The following is a 22,905-nucleotide window of genomic DNA, read 5'->3' as shown; positions in this document are numbered from 1 at the left end:
CCACAGGGGGAGGGTTCAACTTCACAGACATTAGAGGCAGATGCACCGATTGTTCCCCCTCTAAAACCCAAACCTGTACCTAAACCTCGCACGAAAATTAGGAACAGCGCCATTAACACTTCAAATCATGGCGTTTGCCTCCCGTCAGAGGACCCGGTACCACCTAAACCTAAACCGAATACCTGTCATGCTAGGGATGCAGCACATCCTGCTGGGACTCAATCACATCACCAGCATAATGTGGCACGCTCAAAACACAGGCCCCAAGCTGCCGCACAGCAGCCTAAACAGTTAACCTATAATACCCTGCCACCTCTCGAATTTAACCGACCTAACTTCCGAGGTGGTTACATTGACTTACCGCCGGAAGCCAGTCAATATGTTATTGTATTAGCTGGTGTACCTACTCTTGATTCACAAACAAAAGAGGACCATTGGTCTCTTAAAAACAAGGTAATATACTGGCTTAATACAAACAGACAGCTTCCCAGTCACCAAAGAAGCCGGGTACTAATGGTGCGAAGAGTACCATGGGTTGGACCCACCCATAAATCCATCATGGGTGACTGTATAGTGGTGACCTTTGCTGACCCCCATACTGCTCAGCATCTTTGTTCTTGGGACCCTTGTGAAGAAGACCACACAGTTGTTGTCAGACCTCTCACCTTTTTCTATCCTCCTAAAAATCAGCATAGAATGGGTGGGTCTTGGACGACAATTCAAAAAACCAGGCACAGGAATTTTGGGAACGGTGGACCAAACCTGAGTATTTGGTGGCAGGGGGCTCCCACATCAAATATGTTTGGCTGCCTGGAGGAGGTTGACTGACTCGGGGGGCGGATGTTACAATACACCTAGCAGACTCTACTCCGCCCACCGCGACAGTTTCCAGTATGGCTTGTCCTATGTTACCACCAGGCCAACGAGTAACACCTGTCAATGCCCAAAATCTCATCCCGGCTGAGTTAGGTATTTTGGTACAGTCAGACAATCCATGCCCTAGTATCCCAGCTTATGAAATTAAAATAGCCTCCTGGAATATAGCAGGTTTACGGGGTCGCCTGGACAGTGATGATTGGGTAGATTACATCACTTCACATGATATCATCACCTTCCAGGAAACCTGGTCTGTTGCCCCTCTGTTTAGATTCGGCTTTTTAAACTTCTATAAACCAGCAATACAGGGTATGAAGGGTAGGGCTTCGGGTGGTCTCACCATATGGGTAAAAAACACCCTTGGCTTTAGCATTAAGGAAATCCTGGTGTCGAACCCTGATCTCCTTTGTATATCCCTAAGCAAGGTGAATTGTAAGGATATCATCCTTATCAATATCTATGCCAGAGGATGTCAGGGTGGTAAGAAGCAACCAATCGTTAATGATCTGGATGTCTTCCTAAATGAGTATAAAAGTGACCAGCTCATTATAGTGGCTGGTGACTTGAACTGCTCATTTGAACCCATCCTGAACCTTGCTGAGGATGTAGGTTCAGATGAAGATTTCGCCTGGGATATTCCCCCATTATCAATTACCAAGGGTGTCAGGGGTACCGAGGCTGCCCTCCACTGGCTTGGACTCTGCCTAGAATGCTCCGAGCGGTGAATGGCCGTAGTTTATCTGACAAGGAGGGAAAACCAACCTTTGATAATGGGTCTAGCGCAAGTCGCATCGATTATATTTTAATCAACATTGAATCCTGGGCTTTTGTAAGTGACATGTCTATAGAAACCAGGCCAGAGAGTGATCACAATCCTCTCTCACTCGTACTCAAGGTTCCTGGACTAGGGCTTCCCCAGGCAGAAACAGCTTGTATTACATCTGACCTTGTCTTGTGTGACAACAGAAGACGGGTCAAATGGCCTAGGGTTATAGCCGACCAAGAGCTTGTCTGCCAGATAGAAGAATTGGTCCTAGACACAAGAGATAGGATGATGGCATCAACCCCAAATGACTTGCCTAAGCCCAACATTGCTGATCTCAATGAGGCTTGCTTCGCGGCTATTAAGGAACTTCTTACTAGGCCATGCCGGAAATAGAAAGCGAAGCAACCCAAAGGCTGGTATAATAAAAATTGTAGAGAAGCCCACAGCATTCTCATTGATGCAGTGAAATCTAGTAATACCCCCAATATCAGGGCAGCGAGACAGGATTATAAACGTATTATTTGGAAGGCTAAAAGGGATTGGGACGATTCCTACTGGCTTGATCTTCTCCAAGCCTGTGAGTCGTCCAACCAAACCAAGTTTTGGGAGATAGTCAGATGGGGCAGGGGCTCAGACTCACTATCCCCTGAAAACCATGTTTCCGCTGCCGATTGGGTGGAATTTTTTTCGACTCAATTCAAAAACCCAAACGTCTCCCAGTTGGCTGAAGATCCCTTAGCAGGGACCACATTAGTTTCCCACGGGGATAGGTTTACCTTTAGTAACTCTGACACGGAATATGCACTAAATTCTATTCAGTCCGGGAAAGCACCAGGCATTGATGCAGTACCAGCTGACCTTTTTAAACTGAATTTAGATCTGTGGGTCACTTATATAACAACTTTAGCTAATTCCATCGCAGCTGGAGAAAGGATACCTTAATCCTGGAAAGGGGCTGAGATACTCCCGGTCTATAAGAAAGGGGATCGATCTTCACCGAAAAATTATCCCCCCTTTAGCCTGATCGATACTATTCAAAAAGTGGTTTCACGAATGGCCCTAGCTAGAATACAGGGGTGGATCGAGCAAAATAACATACTCACCCATGCAGGCAGGGTTCAGATCAGGCACCAGCACTTTAGACCAGGTGTTTCGTCTTACCATGCTGTACTGGAAGGTAGTTCTCCTGGGCGGCGGTGTCATCTACGCTGCCTTTGTCGATCTCAGGTCGGCATTCGACCTGGTACCCAGGGCAAAACTCTGGGAAGCCCTTAGACTCATGGGCTTTCCACCTGAATTACTAGAGCTGGTTAGGCGCCTACATGAGGATAATTTTGCCCATGTAAGATGGGGTAAACAGGGCCAGGTGACTGCTAGCTTCCCTGTGGAACGTGGGGTCCGGCAGGGTTGCGTGCTGGCCCCCACCTTGTTCCTCCTGTATCAACCGGGTGGTTGCATTTTTCAATGACGTACATACTGATGCTCCATCCTTGGGAGGTTCAAAGTATCCCATGTTAATATTCGCCGACGACACCCTGCTCCTCTCCAGGACTCGGAGCGGCCTACAGGCTGCCCTAAACAGATTTGCTGAATTTTGCACAATTAATGACCTTCAGATTAATGCTGACAAAACTAAATTTATGATTTTTAATAAAAACAAACCTATTTCAAGTTCATTTTTATTAGAGGGTATCCCAATAGAACAGGTTAAAGTCATGTCATACTTGGGCGTGACTCTTGACCATCAACTTACATGGAAACCCCAGCTGGAGGTGTTGGCTCTTAAATTTGTTCGCCTCACAGGATGCTTGTTGAAGGAACAGAAAAAAACCTTGATCAAACTCATTACACCTGCGTTAAAAATTTACGAGGCCAAGGTGAATGTAGCTATCCTGTATGGGGCGGATATATGGGGTTATAAGGGCTTGCTGGCGCTAACCAGGGCACAGAATAGGTTTCTTCGGAATTTAGTAGGACTTCCTCAATCTTCCCCCGTTAAACCTTTGCTTTTAGACCTAGGTTGTAAACCGCTGAATGAGATGGCACAGTATCGCCTTGTAGCTCTATGGCGTCGTCTTTGGACGACCCAAGAGCTTAGTTTATTTGCTCATGAATTGGGTGAGGTTAGAGCATTGTGGGGTGCCCAGAAAATTCCATGGCTACGAGAGGTTAAACAAATATTGTATTCTATGGGCCTCCCCGAACTATGGTTACACCCCGAATGTTCTGGCTTCCCATCTAAAGTGGAATTCAAAGAGCTATTTTGGGCTACAAAGAAATCTGTACTGGTCACCCTTTCTTCAGAGAACAGCCTAACGGCACAGTTTTTAACGCATAAGTTAACTCCGTTCCTTGAACCCTATTGGGACTTGATATGCAAAACACTCGACCGTAAGCTGTATCATCAGTTTCGGGTGGGAACTTTGCCGATCAAGTCCTTTACTGCGAAATGGACAATGAATACAAGCAACAAATGTCCATTCTGTCCCGACCAGGTGGAAAGTATAGGTCATATATTCTTTGCATGTCCTGCTTATCGATTGCCTAGATTAAAATGGCTGAAACCTATCTGCAAATCACTCAACTGTCGAGGAAGCAATGTAGCCTTGCTTAAATTGCGCGACTTACGCACTGCTAAATCAGTGATCTGTGTTGCTAAATTTTTGTGTTGGATGTGGTTAATTCGTGTAAAGAAACTGTAAACCCTTTTTTAATTGTAAACCCCTTTTTAACAGTAATCAGTTTTTAAATGTTTGTATATGATTGTGGTAAATCTTCTCTATGTACCGGGGGGAACCATTGTATAATAATGTAATGTTGATAATGTCTTTTTTAAATATTGCTGTCTTTTATGAATTTTTTATTCGAAATAAAGACTAAATGAACTGAACTGATATGCCTGTGATACCTCTAAATGTGTGTTCATACTTAGGAGGTTGTTTTGCCTAGTATAGTTTATACTAGTGAGTTTATGTGTCCCTGCGTGATCTATGCCTATGGTGATTAGTATTGCGTAGTGTGTACCTACCTTTTAACAGTGGTTACTGGTTGTGTTCTACAATTGTTTTTTGGTGCTACAGTTATTCTAAGTGCTATTTCTACTAAGTGCTTATTCTGACAGCGGCCCACGTAGCCCTGTCATGTGTATATAATCCCCTGTAAATACTGCCCAGTGCCAGTTCGCACTGTGTAACTGTTTGATTATGATCTAATGTGTTTATGGTAATACAAAGGCTATTTTTATATATAACCTTGTGTGGAGTTCCTTTTTGTGGTGTGCCTATTGTGTTGCTGCTGTGTGTGTTTTGCGCAAACGCTTTACACATTGCCTCAGAGATAAGCCTGACTGCTCGTGCCAAGCTACCAAGGGGGTGAGCAGGGGTTATCTTGGCGTGTAACTACCTTGCCCTGACTAGAGTGGTGGTTTCTGCCTGGCTTTGGCGCAAGCCTTAGCCAACCAGAAATCCCATTTCTAACAATAATACATTTGGACTAAATTGTCTTTGTTCTATAGTGAATGGTGCTAAACAGAGTAAACAACTGAAATAAACTTCAAAAGTAAAACATTTTAATACAAAAAAATTACTGAAAGAAATCTGGTATATTTTGGGAGAAACAGGCCACAGTCTTTTTGTGAGCTTTGAGCAAGACCACGCAAGCAACAAACTTATCTTAAGTAGCAACAATTTAAGGTAAATGGACAGAACTATAGTTTTAAGATGCAAACAATTCTACAATCTAAACCCGGTGTCTCCAACCGGTCGATCGCGAGCTATCGGTAGCTCGCAAAGACCCTCTGAGTAGCTCGCGCTGCTTCCTGCTCAATTTAGTAGCCCTTCAGTGTTGTTTGGGCTTGTTTGGGCTGGGAAGGGTGCGTCGTAGCTGCAGTAGGCGGGCAGGGTAGAGCAGGTGGATGGGCAGAGATGACGGTCGCGCAAGCAGTATAGAACTGCTGTGACCCGCGCCGTCTGCCTTTTTTCAGCAGCACAGCCTGCCACCTAATTTCCCTCGATCCTCAGTGCAAGGGAGAATGCAGGATCCTGCACGGGTATGTCAGCAGCTCACAGCATGTTTTTCCCGTGTCCCTGCTCTCCCCCCCCCCCCCCCCCACCCCCCCATCTCCCGCAGTCTGATCCCTTCTCGCATCTCCCTTCTTAAAGTGAAAGGGCCGGTGTTCAACAGACTGGGGCAAAAAAACGGCGGGCGGCTTCCGCCCTCAAGTTTGTGCTTTATAAAATTGCAAAAAGAATAAAAAATACTGTGCAGCTCCGTATTCTGCCATTGGTGATTTCAGGTGTTGGGTCTGTAGCTTTCTTTTCCGCTTGAGAATGCCCAATGAGCAGCAGGAAGGCTGGCGTACATATGGGAGGGAGCTAATGGCAAGAAAATTGCCGAGGATCACATAATGCGGGGTCAAGGGGGACAGCCTGGATCAGAATTCTTTTAACTTAATTCCGCAGTTACCTAATTAGCCACTAGCGCGTCTCGTCTCCCAAGCCAAACTACTTTTTTCTTTTATTTATTTGTAAGAGGATAGGAGCGGGAGGGCTCAGCCGGGATGCAGGCCATGACAGCAGGTGCCCAGTTAGTCCCTCCTTCCACCTGCAGTCCCCATGCGTGTCTTCCACAACAGAAGGTGGCACGCTTTCTCTTTTAATTGTGAGGGTCTCTGTTCACCGCTAATCGTTATCTCATGTAATGTAACTTTTGCTTTTGTAATTTGTTAATTTGTAATATTTGCATGTATCAGTTCTGTTCCTATTGTGAAGCGCTCTGACACCTTCGGGTAAAGTCCGAGCTATATAAAAACGCACAAATGAAATCCCAGAGCAGCAGGTAAGCCATGGGCGCATATCCGGCATGGAGTCTTGAAATACGACACTAAAGGCCAAGCCTGCTAAAGACCCTGCAATAGTGCATGCCGTCATGTGTAAGCCTCCATCCAGCATGCATGGTCTTTTACTGAGAGATAGAGAAGCGGTTGGTCATCTTCTTTCCAAGTCCTCTGATGTACGGTGGCTAAAACACACCAGTTTGCACTATTCCGGTAACGTAGCTAGCAGATCTGTACAGTCATTTGAATTGTGGTTTTGTGCCTGTACTTGGAGATCCGGGGTTGTGACAGGCACCGTGTGTTCCAGCCACCTATAGGCCGACCCCCCCAGGTGAGCCCAGCCCCACAGCGAATCTCTGTTAGCAACGACCTAAGGCTGTCTCCCTGCGTTTGCTTCTAATAATCTTCACAAGATTCCGGGACTGGGTAATACAGCAAACTAGCAAAGCAACACAAAAAAAGCTTGAATCCTGCCTCTTCAGCCTCACAAACCTATGCAATCCACCCGCCTGCACTCCGAGCATCCAAGGTCACAGAACCTGTCCAAGGGATATGTTTGTGTTTGTGCAGGCCGGGGATGAGACGCTGGCTGTACGAATATATATGATTGTCCGACCAACCCTTTAATCCTGTCCTTCCACTCCCTCGCTCGCTTCAACATTCCCCTGCTCCTTGAAACGGGCGTCAGAGCACTGGGCAAAAAAGGAAGAGCTTTGATAGAGGCAGACTTTCTGTCTTTCATTGGGAGGGCACCGAAGAGCTGTGCACCTTCACTGTCGGGCTCTGGTGGCAGGGGTTGAGCAAGCTCTCCGGGCTGGGATCATGCATCTTTCTACTTTCCGACATCCTGTGATTCTGGACAAATCACTTAATCTCCCTGTACCTTAAATGAAAAAAAAAAGAAATGGAAAAAAGAGCCATAAAAACTGAAAGTGTCCTTGTATGTAGCGCTATTTAATTTACTATCTAATTATCATATTTGTTTCAGATCATCTTACAAACAACGTGGGCCTTTGTACAGTGTCATTTTTGTATATGTCCACCGTTTGAGCAGTGTGTCATCTGCATTACCATTACATATTGCACTGCGTTCCTAGTAAGTTAGTTATTTGTGGAAACTAAGAGAGAATTGTTCTGTTATCATTTTTGGTATTATTTGATAAGTGATCAATGATTCCATTACGACGTTGTGTACCTCAACAGTATGAGATGTACTGTGATAAGTGAGTCTCATAGGACAATTGTTGCATTCTCATGTGTGTTCAGTAGTAGAGCCTGTCCTAACACCTTTTCTCACCATCTCATGTTTTTACACACCTACACTTTCCACACAGGATAGGATTAAGCCTCAGACTTGCACTTCTAATTTGGTGCCCGGGCCTCTTTTCTTCCCCATTCTGACAAGCAGTGGCCTCCTCTTTCACGCCTTGTGTTGTGTCACTATCGTGGCGTATGCTTTATTTTGTTGTCTCACTGTTGTGTCTGTGAGTCTTCTTAACGTACAGCCCACATGTCAGTAATGTGGCATGTCATGACCCTACCTATTTAATACATTTCCACCTATTGGCCAGGAGCCAAGGCTCACACATGCTGCCCAGTACCCATCATCTTCCTGTATGGCTGCAATAGTATGCCAGCTTGTCTTGAACAGCAGTGATGTTCTTCAGGCTGGGCCCTGTGGAATGTACTTTTCAAGGGGAACTGTGTCATTTTCTTTTTGTTTGCAGTTTTATAGCGCAAACTAGAACCGAAGTTATCATAGCGCTTTACATGAGCACCAGTTACGTTACAAATGGACAAATTACTTTTTGTTAGGCACTGGGAGATTAAGTGATTTGGAACTGCCCATGCCAGGCTACCAGATTACACAGCCTTAGAGGTCATCCTACAGTTCCACACTGAAGGTAGGATTGCTTTTCCTGTTTGTTTGTTAATTGAGCTGCATTACAATGATTATTTCATTGACAGCTATTAAAAGGTCTTGATTTTGAAGCAATTATTGTGAAATTTTGTAAAGTGGTTTGACAACACAACACAAATCCAAAGTCAATCCTTTCAGTGTTTCTAGGGATAGTGGGCTCTCAAGAAAATAGGTTTTTTAACCTTAATGGCAATGAAACTGGGCGTGAGAGGTCTCTCTGAAAAATGTGCGAGTTGCTTGGGGTTTGGTAGCTCACGATGATTTTCACTGACCAGAAGTAGCTCTCACTACACAAAAGGTTGGAGACCCCTGATCTAAACAGTATAAACCATCTGTGAAATCCCGCTGAGTAATTTTTTTAAACCAGGGAGCACCACTTAGGGGCCGAATCCGATCTGGGTCAGAAAGCACTCCGACTGAGCCGGATCCGGGGTGTTTTCTGACTGATCCAGACTCCTGCAGTCCGACTGAGGGAGTACGATGGGGCCGTATGCTGTCGGACCCGGGGCGGTCGGACTCCCATAGAAGTCAAAGGGAGCCGGTCGTACGACGCGTACATGGGCTCCCATTGACTGAATGGGTAAGTTGCGGACAAGTGTGCCCCCTACAGTGGGTACGCGTCGGTGCCATCTGCACCGTACATGCCTGTATTGGGGAGACCAATGGGTCTCCTCCTGTGTCTGAGTCGTAAGGCTGCGGGTAACAGGGGGTCCGACGCAGACCCCTGAATTCCAACTGGGAGCTATTGTGAGCCGGATGCTCCGACTCAATCCTGCTGTCAGAATCGAGCATCGTACTAGCGTGGTCGTGAAACATTTCCATTGCTCGCCACGGTTTGTTTGTGACCGAGTCGTACGGAGCGGTTCGGACCCAGAAACGATTCAGACGGAGATTCCGCGCTTGTTCGCATCGTACTTCGACGTCCGGACCCGTGTATGACTCGGACGGAAATTCAGCCTCTGAATCGGATCCACTAATGCCGAACCCGATTCGGTGGCCTACCGACAGAGATCGGAATCGGCCCCTAAATCATTACTGGAAATCGAGGAGCCCTGTCTAAGCATTTCCAAAGATTAAAACCACAAAACAATACACAAAATATACAGAAACAAATATTCATCAAACAAATGTACACATGATTAGATATTTTATTTAATTCATTAGCAAATAAACAGCATTCAAGTTTAATTTTAAGAGGAAGGTTGAAGTTTTTCTAAATTCAATTGAAGCCATTATTCATCAATACTATATCTTTGTTGATGCACTTGCCCTGCTCCCACGAATCACTTCAAGGAAGAGTGGGTTAAGCATGGCATTTTAAAGAGTCAGCCAAGCAGACTTTTGCAATGAGGTTCTAGCCAGTCCATGCAAAAACTCAGCACAAGTTCTTTGCTTGAAATATGCTTCATGGTGACTAAACTACCCTAGAGTCCCCATATACACAATTTACCCCTGGCTCAGTTGTGTAGTTTTATCCCTTTTCTCCTAACTCCATTCGTGTCTTCTTTATCCAAAAAAGCCTTAAATGAAGTGCCTGCTGTATATTAGAAGGGTATTCTTAAAAATGCATATTGAAATAAGAGTTTTCAAATGCAACCGTTAAATGACTATTGAAATACCGGGACAGACAGACAGCGAAGAAGTGCATTGACGTACTCTGAGATAAACATCCTCAGATACCATGTATTATATGTACCGGCACAGTACATGTATTTGCATTGTGCTCTGACTAAGATGTAGTTTAAATTCACTGCAGTGACAAATGGCAGGTAAGGTGAAGTGCTCCTGTCAGATGAGAGTAGAGCTCATCTAAATAGAGGAGTGGCTAAGGAGCTGAAGGCCTGCCAGGTGGTAGCTGGGCTTTGCTATCTTGAAGCAGGACTTCTAAGTAAAATAAACTCCATCTGAAGGAGGAGGCCCTGCTGGAAGATGTTTAGCTTCTATTTCAAAGATTAAATCCCAAGGTAAAAACTTTACTTGGGATGATCAGCTGAACATACCTGACCTCTGTTTCATAGAAGTTGATCTGAAAACGCAAATAGTAACTTTCAAGGGTTACTGTACTTTTTCTAGGCACCTTTTGCCTTAAACTCTAAATATTCATACATCCAGTTTCCCTTAAACTAGCTTCATGATCATGGTGTCTTTTTGCTCAATAAATATTTTTACTATGAAAACGAATTGCTTATAGACACCAGGGGTTAAGCAGAGATTCCCTCACCACTGCTTTTTTATGTAATGATAAATTAATATCTTAATTCCTAACAATATACATCTCTTTAGTACCGCATATCTGACTTTGAACAATTGCACAACATCCTTCAGTAGAAGGAACTGATTTAACAGAATGACATTTGTGGCAATTTGAGGAAATAACAATGGGTGTCCTTTCAAACAGAGTAGATATTGTTGAGACCTGATGAGCAGAGCCTCAGCCACAACAAAGGTTAAAACACCAGGTGCCCATGGCAAGGATATGAGGCAGAAAACCATGGAGGTAAATGATTTATTTACAATTGCTGTTTGGTTAAATAAAATACTTTGCGCACAGGTTGACATAGTTCCCTCACACAAAAGGTATCCCGTGATCTAGCAATGTTAGTACTCCACCTATTGGCAGGTACATCGTTTGAATTTCTTAAGTTGTGGAATAAATGGCTGTGTACTCAACTACGTCTTACAAAGCACACATATTTCCTTACACCAACACATTAAGAAATAAAACTGCACTTCAATTAAAACATTACCACAAGTCTGAGCCATGGAGACCCAAACAATGTAAGCACAAGCACAAAAGGTGGATTTCTATTCAACAGGATTACAAAAACCTAAACTTGCTAATCCTACACAAATAACCGTAAAAGAATGATGTTGAATCAAAAGGCGCTCAATTAAATCGAGACAGGGCCATCTGGAATTCAAGGCGAGTTGACAACGTATACGATCTGAAATAAGTTGATATAAATTGACAGTTTCTTCACTTGGATGAAAAACACCAATCTCCTTCTTGCACAAAAATAAATTCCTAGCTTTGCTGAAATGTAACTTCACATATTGGGTAGCAGGTGCAAGCCTCAATTATACATCTAAGCTTAAAATGACTGGAATGCAATGCTGCTCATTATCCATGACTACTTCAAGCTCAGTTTATGCCCCAAGGCCTGTTTTTTCACTTGTTCGATCATAACACTACCATATTATCAGTAACACTTGGTTTGACAAATTTGTTAAGATGATGGGGATGCCCTAAAAGTTCTTAAAGATTCTTTCCTATGAAAATTGGTTTATGTTTTCAAAACATATTTTACATACTTATAAAGGTAGAGATATGATCGACTGCCTAAACTGAGCTGACATTAGAACCTGTGTGCTGTGGACATGTTAGTGTTAAAAGTGTGTGTAATTTTGAATTTAACCAAAGCTGTACATTTGACAGGCCCTGTTGCCTGATCTCACCTCCCTCCTCGACATTCCCTGGAGTCTGTAATTATATTAGTAGTGGATCCACAACACTGTTTATTTCTATGCATTCTATGTATGCCAACGGTAGATAGATAGATTAAAGAGCATCCTGTTGTACATTATGTGGACACTGCAAATCACAGAGGCGTTCCATGACCATATAGAGGAAAAAAAGGGCAAAGCTTGTGGTTATGTACCTCCAGGGTGACTTGCAATATCTTTATCATGTATTACATGTGATACTTTATTGCTCATGTTACAGTCACACCACATAGCTCTTTCCTATGAAAGAAAGCGCTTGTCTGAAAACATGAAGAATAAAAATAGAACCTCTAGTGCAAAATTTAACACATCAAAAAAGCTGTTAGATATTTGTTACAAAAATATATTAGAAGCTGTTTAGTATTAGTTTCTATTTTAAAAAAAGAAAGGTGCAGTAGAAACACACAGAGTCTATCTATTCTATAATTACTCGAAAATAGCAAAAAATAAACATCTTGCCATTAATATCTCCTTTCTTCTTGTCAATGTACAGCTAGAAAAATAGGGCAGAAAGAAAAGCAATGTTTAATTTCTTCATTTTGTTGAACAGTTGCTTTAATGGTCTTTGATCTGACCTGCCTTTCCCCAGCCCGGGCTGGCAGTGGGAGTACCGGCAGGGCGGTGACGTGGAGAGGGGGAGGGGTTGGGTGGGGGTAGTAATGTATGGATTACAGAGCTTCCCAGGTAAGTAAACATTTAAATAAATATAACGAATTTCTTTGAGTGCACTGCATCCCCAAATGTGATGCAGTGCGCGCAAAGAACTTCATTTTATTTATTTAAATGTTTACTTACCTGTAAAACTCCGTAATCCATACATTACTACCTCTCACCCTGCCCCTCCCCCTCCCTACGTCACCGCCCTGCAGGTACTCCCACTGCCGGCCGTAGCTGCCTTTCCCCTCCTCTGTTTGCTCTGGAAGAAGGCATTGTGACTCAGAACTCAACTGTAATAAGGTATTACAGTTCCGTTCGGAAATCATTTCTTTATAATAAGTGACAGGCTTTTGAGGCGCAACTGCAGATTCCCACTTGTGATGGACAGACACACAGACAGTTGGACAGACACACAGATAGATAGATAGACAGACAGACAGACAGACAGACAGACAGACATGTTATAGTACATATGGGTTTGTTTTCAAATGGGATATTTATTGTAGGGGTTACAATGTGATAGACCAGGTTTAGGAAATTAATTGATGTTATAAACATTGCATATTATAGGTTTTGCGTCTTCTGTATATTTCTCTATTGATTCTTGAAGCTAAGCTCGCCAAACACACCTAGAAAAATTTTCGCTCACATTCACTATATGCTTAACACACACACACCTGACTTCCGGTATTTGAGGAGAGCAGTCTGCTTTTTACAGCTTCTGAAATTAATTTGTTAGCTAGCTTCCATTTCAGGAAGACCACTAAAAAGTTGATAACACCTTACTTGCCTATTAAAATGACAAAAATATAGCGTATTTCACATGTTCTCACAAACAGTCGTGTTTAGCTATTCTCCACTCTTGCAGAAACAGCTAGCAGTCATCACTAGCACAGTTCCTTCTCCCACCCCCAGCATCCCTCAGGGCTGGTAGCGGACTTGCTGCAGGGCCGTCTCGTCGTCTCAACATGGCTAATTTGTATGTGTAGCGTTTTACAATAATCGCTCGGCGCAGCCCTGGAGACCGTTTTCCTTTCAGGGTGATTTATGAAAATTGTTCGTGGAAGGGTAAGGGAAACCTTATTGTAATTAAGTTATAACTCACAGAAAACGGTGCACTGCCATTATTAAAATCATGATTAAAGCCATGCATCTGGAATCGTTTTGTCGCATGTTATGATGTATAACGGGTTTCAATACACTCAAAAGACAATACAGAGAACCTTGACACAACCGAGATGAATTGGCAGATAAGGTGCACGTTTTGACGTGTTATTATCCAGAACCAGAAATAACCTTCAATTGGTATTGTGCAGAGGAAACAATTGCACCATTGTAGTAAAATACTTAATTACAAGGCATTCTCAAAACAGTGAAGAGAATGAATGAAATGCATGCCATAGACAAGAAGAGACATTTTAAAGAAAACATGATGCTTCTCAATATTAAGTGGATGTCATCTCAGTATCAACAGTGGCAAGAATGCACAGACTTTCTAATGCCTGAAGTCCCGGACAGATGATGCAATGCAGGCCTTTCCAGATGCAGCAAAATCCTTGTAAGCATTTCAGCCATTTTCAAGAGAGGACTATTACTGTATGAGTCGTATGATTGGGGTATTATTTCATGAAAAACATTGCTAATAAATGCGTTTGAGTGTAGATTTTGTTATCAGGTAATATGCATTGCTCTTTGTTAGAAATGGGGTCTCTGGTTGGCTGGGTATGTACCTAAGCCAGGCACAACCCATCACTCTAGTCAGAGCAAGGGAGTTACACCCCGAAGATAACCCCTGCTCACCCCTTTGTAGCTTGGCAGAGCAGTCAGACTTATCCCAGAGGCAATGTGTAAAGTGTTTGCACAACACACTCACAATGCAGTCACACATTATGCACACCACAAAATAAACTCCACATGAGGTTATATAAAAATATCCTTTGTATTATCCATATAAACACATTAAATCACAATCATATAGAATACTGTGCCACTAGGCACGCGTCATGACTTCACAGGGATTTACATAAATCACTAGGCCAATCGGCCTACTCTCATAGAACAGTTAGGGCGACCAGTAACTACTGGTAGGATTACTCTTAGCATAACACATTAGATTAACATTGTGTTTATATACTCTTTGTTAGTTGGCAAAATGTCTTTGTTTTATACAACATTTCAGATAGCCATTTCTGAATGATTAATTATTTAACAGTACCAAACACAGACATGATTCTTGATTTTTTTTTTTTACTTAAATTATTTCTATTTTTCAGGTCCAACTCACCCATATTGCTGCTTTTATGCATTTTTCTTTTTGCATGTTTCTCGTCATATCATAGCCAAGTACTAGCCTCAATGTATGTAATGAACAAAACAATTAAAAATATCCCTATCTTGAAAATGATTTATTTTCTATATTCTTTGTTTTACCTAGCGCTCCGTCCTGGACGTTGGTCTACCTCAGGCTGTCGTAGTGGCCCTATGATGAAGTATGCCACTAATGGAGTGTTTGAGGGCAGTATTTATAACCGTTTGAGATTCACAAAGAGGTTCTTTACCTCCAGAGGTAACTCGACACTATAATTTCCAGCTACCATCCAAGGTCTTGTTATTGTTTTTTCTTTCTCTTTTCTCTTCTAACCCCTGTGGGGCTAGCCGGCCCACTCCAAAAGTGGAGGATTTATTCTAGTTTTCATTACCCCAAAGTAGAGGTCCTTCTCGTTTAGTGAGTTATATAGGCTTGATAGGAGAGCAAGGGAAGGCATGATATCTCGTCCCATCTTTGTTGTGGATTTACAGCCCTTTCCCTACCTGATCCATAGTGAGATTTGAACCCACCCTGCTGTGTGGTATGACGGCTGCCTGCTGGGTGAACCAGAAACAAACTGAAAGTAGAATTTTAAAGTACAGCAGGAAGGTGTAACAGGGAGAGTAAATGAGAGTGGGCAGCATCATCTTTGGGAAACTAGAACTGTTTGAACACCAAAGCAGACTGTGAGATGGGAGACAGTAGAATAGTGGAGAGAGAGGGAAAATTGGGGTACAACAGGAGTGGCCCCTTGGATGATCCTTGGCCTGATTACAAATACGCCTCATGCGCACAACAGGCTTTTGCAACAACCTTTTGAACCTGGAGGCATTGCTACAACACAGACTGGTCTGCAGATGCGTGTACAGTCCCTTCTAGAATACAGAATGTGTGCACACATAATGCATACAGGGCATGTAAATGTTGGAACCCCTTTCCCCCTGTGCCCACTGCATATTACTAATATGAGAGTTAGGGCAAACAAGCTCTCGGCTGACACACAAACTATAAAACAACTAGAAAGTTATTCGCAAATACAGCACTCGTGAAGGGACACCAAGAGTCCCAGGGGTCTTTCCAAAGGTGAGTGAAGTCACACACTGCACCTGGCTTTGGAGAGGAACCTCCCATATTCCTCAAAATCAGTAAGGTTCCCCTACATTGGAAGATGGAGTGGTGGTTTGAAACTGTTACCCCACCTGTCAATGCTATGCAGCTTCCATTGCAATCGTAAATTCACACCTTCGAATGCAACAATGCACATTTTTGTTACAATAGTGGCATTGCCACAGTTTATCCTGCATTTCCTAAAGTGGGTGCCTGCTGCCACAGACTGGGACCAAGCAAAGATTTTCAAAATACAGTACATGGAAACATCTTCACTGATGGGGTTAAGAAGAATCAAAATAAGAGTTGCTGGATTCACCCTATACTTTTTTTTACCTGAAACCCATCTATCAAAGGTCCACTTGTATTCAGATAGGATGAAACTTAGCAAATGCCAACATAGAACAAAAAGTTTCAATCACATCTATTTGTTGACACCCAATTGAGTAAACATGATAAGAATGATACAAAGTCTTGGCACAGTTACATCTTGCAAAACTAAGTGGCAAACCTATTTGAAAAATGTGCGATAGTTTGATGATTACCTAAAATGTGAAGTGCTTTTTCAGACATGATGGGGCTGATTTACTAAAGCGTTTTAGAGTATAGGAAGTAGTACTATATAGGAGCGGTATGTGATGTACTCTTTCATGCCTTTGTGATTTGGCTCCAAAACATCCAACTTCCTGTAAGTAAAAATCCAAAGTGGGCACAGTCCTTTCGATTCTTACTAACAGTTTATGAATATTCCGTGCATGGTCCCATTTAATTTCCATGGTGAATGTTTGGGGGTCAATAAGAAAGGCTTGCTGTTGTGAATTGGATTAAGCATGTTTTACATATTATTAAAGAATTTTGCAATTTATTTGTGATCTACTCTCACAGAAATTGGTTTCCATTTCATGCAGACGTTTCGATTGTGGTAAGATTCACCCCCTGTAAAACTGTTGCATAAACAATACAAATCAGCTGACTAAGCCTTCATGTTATTAAAAAATAATAGGCTGACCTACATTTGTCTCACTGAATTCACATTGACGTTTGTACCGAAATATGCTGCAGAATATCTGACGAATGAAGTAGTATAGGATTTTATATTGTGAACTCCATAACAAACACCATAGGAAGATGCTTTACATTTTGAAGTATTTGACAAATACAGTAGGAATCAGTTTTATATTGTGAATTCTCTGAAAATGCAATAGCACCAGACATAGTAAAAGCTTGTTAAGACTTTATGTTGTATACTTTAGGTCAGCCAAAACCTATGATATGTATCTCTGGGCACAGATGAGACAGCCATGATAATTTTCAGGTTACATCCAACAAGCTTGCTGTATTGGTTATTAAATGTTAATGGAGGGAAGCAGTGGGCCTCACATTTTACATAGGGATTGACTAAACAAAGCAAGTAGACTTAAAGGTTTGGATTGTGGAAACATTCATGTTTTCCAGTAGGACCATATACTACAATTGGCAGGTTTAAAATTAGGGCCTTCAATTGCAGACATTGTTACAGAGTATCTCACAGATAACGGGAGCCGATCACATTCACAGTATTAGCTGCCCCATGTGAAATTTCTGTTGGAAAAGTGATTTGCACTCTGTTTAATCTGCAATCCCCTGTGAAAGCTCTTCCAATTTGTAATTCCACCTACACTGTGAACACAAACATCAAAGGTAGGAGTGTCATATTGTGATAAATACAATTAGAAAAGGTTTTACATTGCAAACTGTGACAAATGCAAAAAGAAAAGGGTTGTTAACTCTGACTAATGTAATAGGGATGTGCAAAGTGAACTAGAAGGGATTTAATGTTGTATATACTCCCTAACATGTAAAACAGGAAGGACATTTACGTTGTGAACTCTCTGACAAACAACATGGTAAGGGGCTTAATATTGTGAACTCTCTGACAACTGCAATAGGAATGGTACTCCACTGTGAACTCTTATAAATGCAATTTAAAGTGTTTTTACATAGTGAACTCTCGTAAATATTATAGGAAGGGGTGTAACATTGTGAAATTCAGGACTAACACAATAGGAAAGGCCTTTACACTTTTAACTATTTCCCAAATGCAAATGTGCAATTGGGATTTACGCTGTAAACTCTCTGACAGAAGCAACAAGATACATCTCCCTTTTCTTGGTCTGACATTCTATAATGCTTCTTTATTGTGAATAGCCTCATGTTTTCTAAACTGCCATATAGGACCACTGCTGTTTTTCAGAATTAAAGCATGTGAGTGCACCAATTGCCACAGGGCACCTCACAGAAAATGGGAGCAGACTACATGTGTTTGTTAGTCACTGGGTCTTGGCCCTCTCCCAGTTACAAACAAAAATGTTTTTATTAATATTAACACTGATCTTACCTTCGGAATGCATGCCAACAAGATCTTAGGTACAAGTTACTCCCATTTGAAAAGCTTAATGAGAAAGTTCCCTCGTCTATGAATTGAAGTGAGAAGGTTGGTAATCCAGGCAGCTATTGCAGTGTTGCATTCCTAAATATATATTATCTGTCACCTTCAGATTTTGCGAGATGCATCTGCCACATACGGTAATTTTATTTACTGTGGCTCACGTATGTTAAACAGTTACACGTCCTCCACAGATGGCCATTAAATACACAGATAACGGTGAATAAATATATCCTAGTCAGGAGACTTTGTGTGGTGCGCAAGGACCTTGCTGGTTATGGATCTCAGCTCCACATGCATTATCACATGCTTCATTCCTCTTCTCATACAATCTTAAGTGTACCCATGTTACATCGAACAAGAGCATGACAGACCCTCTTTCTTGGTTACTTGCCCCTAATTCCAGGATAACAGAGGTAAAAGGCTGCACCCATGTAAGTGCAAGGGAGTGTTGTGCCTATCAGAGTCAGTGTTCACCACATCAAGGCCAGACCTAAAGAAATGTCCAATGCTTGTTTTGATGGACTTCATAATTCTTCAAGACAGCATCCTTAATACCATGCTCTCGGAAGAGTGTGGGCATTCCTATCTGAATGTCTGTCTGTCTATCTATCTATCTATCTATCTATCTATCTATCTATCTATCTATCTATCTATCTATCTATCTATCCATCCATCTATCCATCACATGTTTGGGTCTTTCTTTTGCACGAAATGCAGTGGCATAACACCCATATTTCCCAGGGTGCTGTCAAATATGGAAAATATTTCCTTATTCACTGTGAATTACTCGCTCCATCATCATAATGACATTTTCCAAACCAGTCTGTAGGTCTTTGCTATTGTAAGGGCCACTAGGATTATATCATATGGCTATCTAAATTGTGTGGCGAGGTTATCTAAATTCTGTAGCAAATAAGGCAAATTATGTGGGGCATTTTCGGTCAGTATTATTTTTGCCCATTTGAGTTAAAAAAAACATTTGTTATTAAATCTGCAAATTATGTGGGAAATGTTGTGCTAATTATGGTGATCCATAATTTGTGGCAACTTCCGAAGCCAATGCACTTACTGGGGATTTTTCTTTAATATGTACTGGCAGGCTTGACATGCCTATGGGGAAGACTGCAGATGTGGGAAACTCCACACCACTCTAATTCCGCTCCCTCTGCAAACATGAGTTTTGACGAGTTAGAATTAATTGACCTACATTTAATCAGGGCCAACGTCATTTAAGGTCAAAATGTTTCATCTAATGTGCTCACATGACTGAAGTAGGAAAAGGACAGTGGCTGGGCCTTTCTAGTGCTGCTTTCAATCAATGGATATTCTTTTTGAGCCACTGATTTCATAACTATTGCTGAATGTTTTTACTTATAGACATATGGAAGTGAATGTTAACTAAGTCCTAAAGTTGAAAGAGTAAATTATATCCTCACTATCATGCTGCTCAGAACTAATCACAGAATGTGTAACATTTACAAATATTCGATGCTTGAAGGATGAAATATTTCACAATTTAAAGATATCGAACCCCTGAAATATAAAGTGCTATGTCCATGGTCACATTTTGTGAACTGGGGGTAGAAACAAGAAAGAGGATTCCAAAAATCTTCCCTGGCCAATTTATCCTAAAACTGTGCCTAGTTGTGGAAATGATAGTGGAGTGGAGTGTAGAGGCAGATAGAACAATGTGATTGGACACTTGGAGCTCAGTTTGAAGTCTGTCAAACAATCAATCTATTTAGTTACCTTACTTAGATAAAGTGAGAACTAGTTGTAAAAGGATGATCAGAAAACAGACTTGCACAACTGGTAACATATAAAAGGTTCATGAAGTATTACCGCAATTATAGTTCTATATAAGAAAAGGCCTAACTTCAGGTTGCCAGCTGACACAGAGAAAACAGACAGCATTCAAAATATGCATTTTTAATATTCAATTCAATTCAAATATAGCTTTATTCGATTTTAGCAAAAGAAAATCATAAAAGCACATTTAATACAGCATAATAAAATGAGTTCAAAACTCAGACATAAAACATAGAATTAAGGAATAGAAAAAAAGTCTTTGAGATTATACAAATTATGGCTGTCGGGAATCAGAAGTCAGTCAATCCATACACGCTCTACACCTTACTGCAAATTTCAAAAAGCTAGCAGCTGCAGTAATTGTAAGTTCATCTTCGAGCATGTATAGCTTGAGTAAGGCTAGCCTACACTGTCGTAAGCCCCACAATTTCAGGAGTGGGAGGAGATGTTTCTTTCTACCCCAGACATAAAATTTGCCAAATAAAAGGACGTGAATGTTGGATTGCTTGGAAGCATTGTCACAAGGACAGACTACCAGGTTAGTAGACCAGTCATTTGTGGTGGGAAATGTTAGTAGACGGAAAAAACAATCCGTCCTCATCCTTGTTAGCAACATTCTCGTATAGGTTGAGAGAGTCAGAGAAAGATAAAAGGAAATACCAACATCATGAAGTAAGATATTGTGGTGAGCACTCGATGATTTATTACCTTCGATATAGGAGCGCCTGTCTGCATTTTTAATATATTCATAAGGTCAACTGTGAGATCACTAAATTTCTGGCAACAATTAACATATAAAATCATAAGTCACTGTGTTGCGTGCGATTTATGGAACTTGTAAGACTTACTGGTTATTTTCATTAATGTGAATGTCCACAGGTTGAATCTCAGAAATGTGCCATTCCTGCTTCCTAAGAGAAAGAAAAACAGTGTTTTTTTATTAGCGTATTTGAGTTTTAAGCATTGGATCGAAAATAATTTCATACTTTCATACTCAGACATTCTTTATTTTTATCTTCTACTATTGCCAATACAACATGCACTTATTTGGGGATTTGTTTTTGATTTAGCTAGATGTCTACACAAAGGTTTAAGGTGTAAAAATTAAAATTTGTAGACAAAGAAAATGAAAAACTTTACTGAATGTAAAATTAATTTAACAACTGTTTATAGAAGTCAACACACAATTGCTAAAACGTTTCACTACTGAAAAAAGTAATTTATGTTGTAATTAATTTATGGTTTATGGTCAGGTTCTAGGCGTGCACTGGATAGTGTGAGTCCCTTCAGATTGTCTTTATTGCCAACTAACCCTCTCCCGAAAAAAAAGGTTTCAGGTCTGAACGTCAATTTAACAATCAGATGCAATACAATCGTTCCTTATTTCACACCTTTGAGCTGTGAAAGTCTGCAATATAGAACCCAACTTGGTACGTGTAAATCTACAGTAAGAAATGGTGAATTGCGAAAACGTTTAGACTTACACATGGGTGCAGGAGCAGATTTACACATGAGTAAATCCACATGGTTAAATTTACTTTGGGCATAGTTCCCCAAGCATTTAACAAAGAAACAGCGCGCCCGGTTGTGAAATGTAATCAGCATTTATTCCTATTTATGCCTGTATTCTTCATTTATGTAAAATAGTTGAGAGTGTGATGCATATATCACACAGCATACCCTCATTTCGAAAAGATTAGGTGGAGGTGCCCGAAGGTTCCTTAAGAGCCTTCTGAACATTAAGGCTGACTAGTCCTGATTCCACCTTGCCCTATTCCGCCACCCTGCGCTTCCTGTCTCTTTATCTCAATCTTGAAGGGTATTTCTCATCCATACTTTCTCCTCTTGTTACTATTTTCCTATATGTATATATATCTGCTTCTATATCCCTGTTCTCTCATTGCTTTGCTATGGATCAAAGCCTAATGATGGAAACTAATTCCAGAGCCCAGAATCAGTGCTGGTCCCTATCACCTGCCCAAATTAGGCATTAAACTCAACCTATATATCATTAAAGGTACATGTCTAATCTTTTGTGTATTTCTGGGGTCTAATGCAGCTGACAATATCCAGTAACATTATCAAGGGCTAATCAGCTGTTCTCCACTGAGTATATAAACAACAAAATTTTGCTACAGCGTTTATCGCGACCCAAAATGCAGTTTTTAAATTCATACAGTTTTTGCAGTTTTTACATTTACTGCCATATTAATGACTTTATATTTTACAACCAGTTATAACAACCTTGAAAATCCTGGCTATACTAAAGTGCATTTCCACAGGTCAGCTAGCAGCACTTTACATATCATTCTTTGATATTTCCATATTTTGTTTTATTTGGTATACTAACAGTTCTGTGACTAAGGAGGACAACATAAAACATTTTAGTTTTTGCTTCAGTAACAAAGCCAATCATATGCCCAGACTGGTCCTGACATTCGGCCCTTCAACCTTATGGTTTGTTCATCAGACCACCAACTCCAAGGATACCACACTCGGAACACTGTTTTATTAATTGTTCTACAGAATCACACGTGTCTCTGGACTGGAAATGCAATAAGCTATTATGCTTGGGTCCCTTCTTTCAAAGCGTGAGTTTGTATAATTGTAGCACAAAATATTTTACAAAACCCTCAGATAAATAATTGAATTCAAATATTGACCTTTATGTGCGTTTAAAAGAAAATGTCCAACA

General features: G+C 41.3%; 1 protein-coding gene across 1 annotated transcript in view; it reads right to left on the bottom strand.

The window, feature by feature from the left end:
• Positions 1 to 21,100, bottom strand: part of LRRC7 (leucine rich repeat containing 7) — a 1,701,172-nt gene extending 1,680,072 nt beyond the window's left edge. Inside the window, exon 1 of the mRNA XM_086936257.1 lies at positions 21,059 to 21,100. Within this exon, the coding sequence (XP_086792383.1) occupies positions 21,059 to 21,071 (13 nt within the window). The 5' untranslated portion in view covers positions 21,072 to 21,100. The remainder of the gene's footprint in view (positions 1 to 21,058) is intronic.
• Positions 21,101 to 22,905: the final 1,805 nt, after the last annotated feature.

Source organism: Lissotriton vulgaris, chromosome 1_1 (assembly GCF_964263255.1).
Source record: "Lissotriton vulgaris chromosome 1_1, aLisVul1.2, whole genome shotgun sequence".
Lineage (NCBI taxonomy): Eukaryota > Metazoa > Chordata > Amphibia > Caudata > Salamandridae > Lissotriton > Lissotriton vulgaris.
The sequence above is the reverse complement of the archived record's forward strand: the minus strand, read 5'-3'. Positions and strand labels throughout refer to the sequence as shown.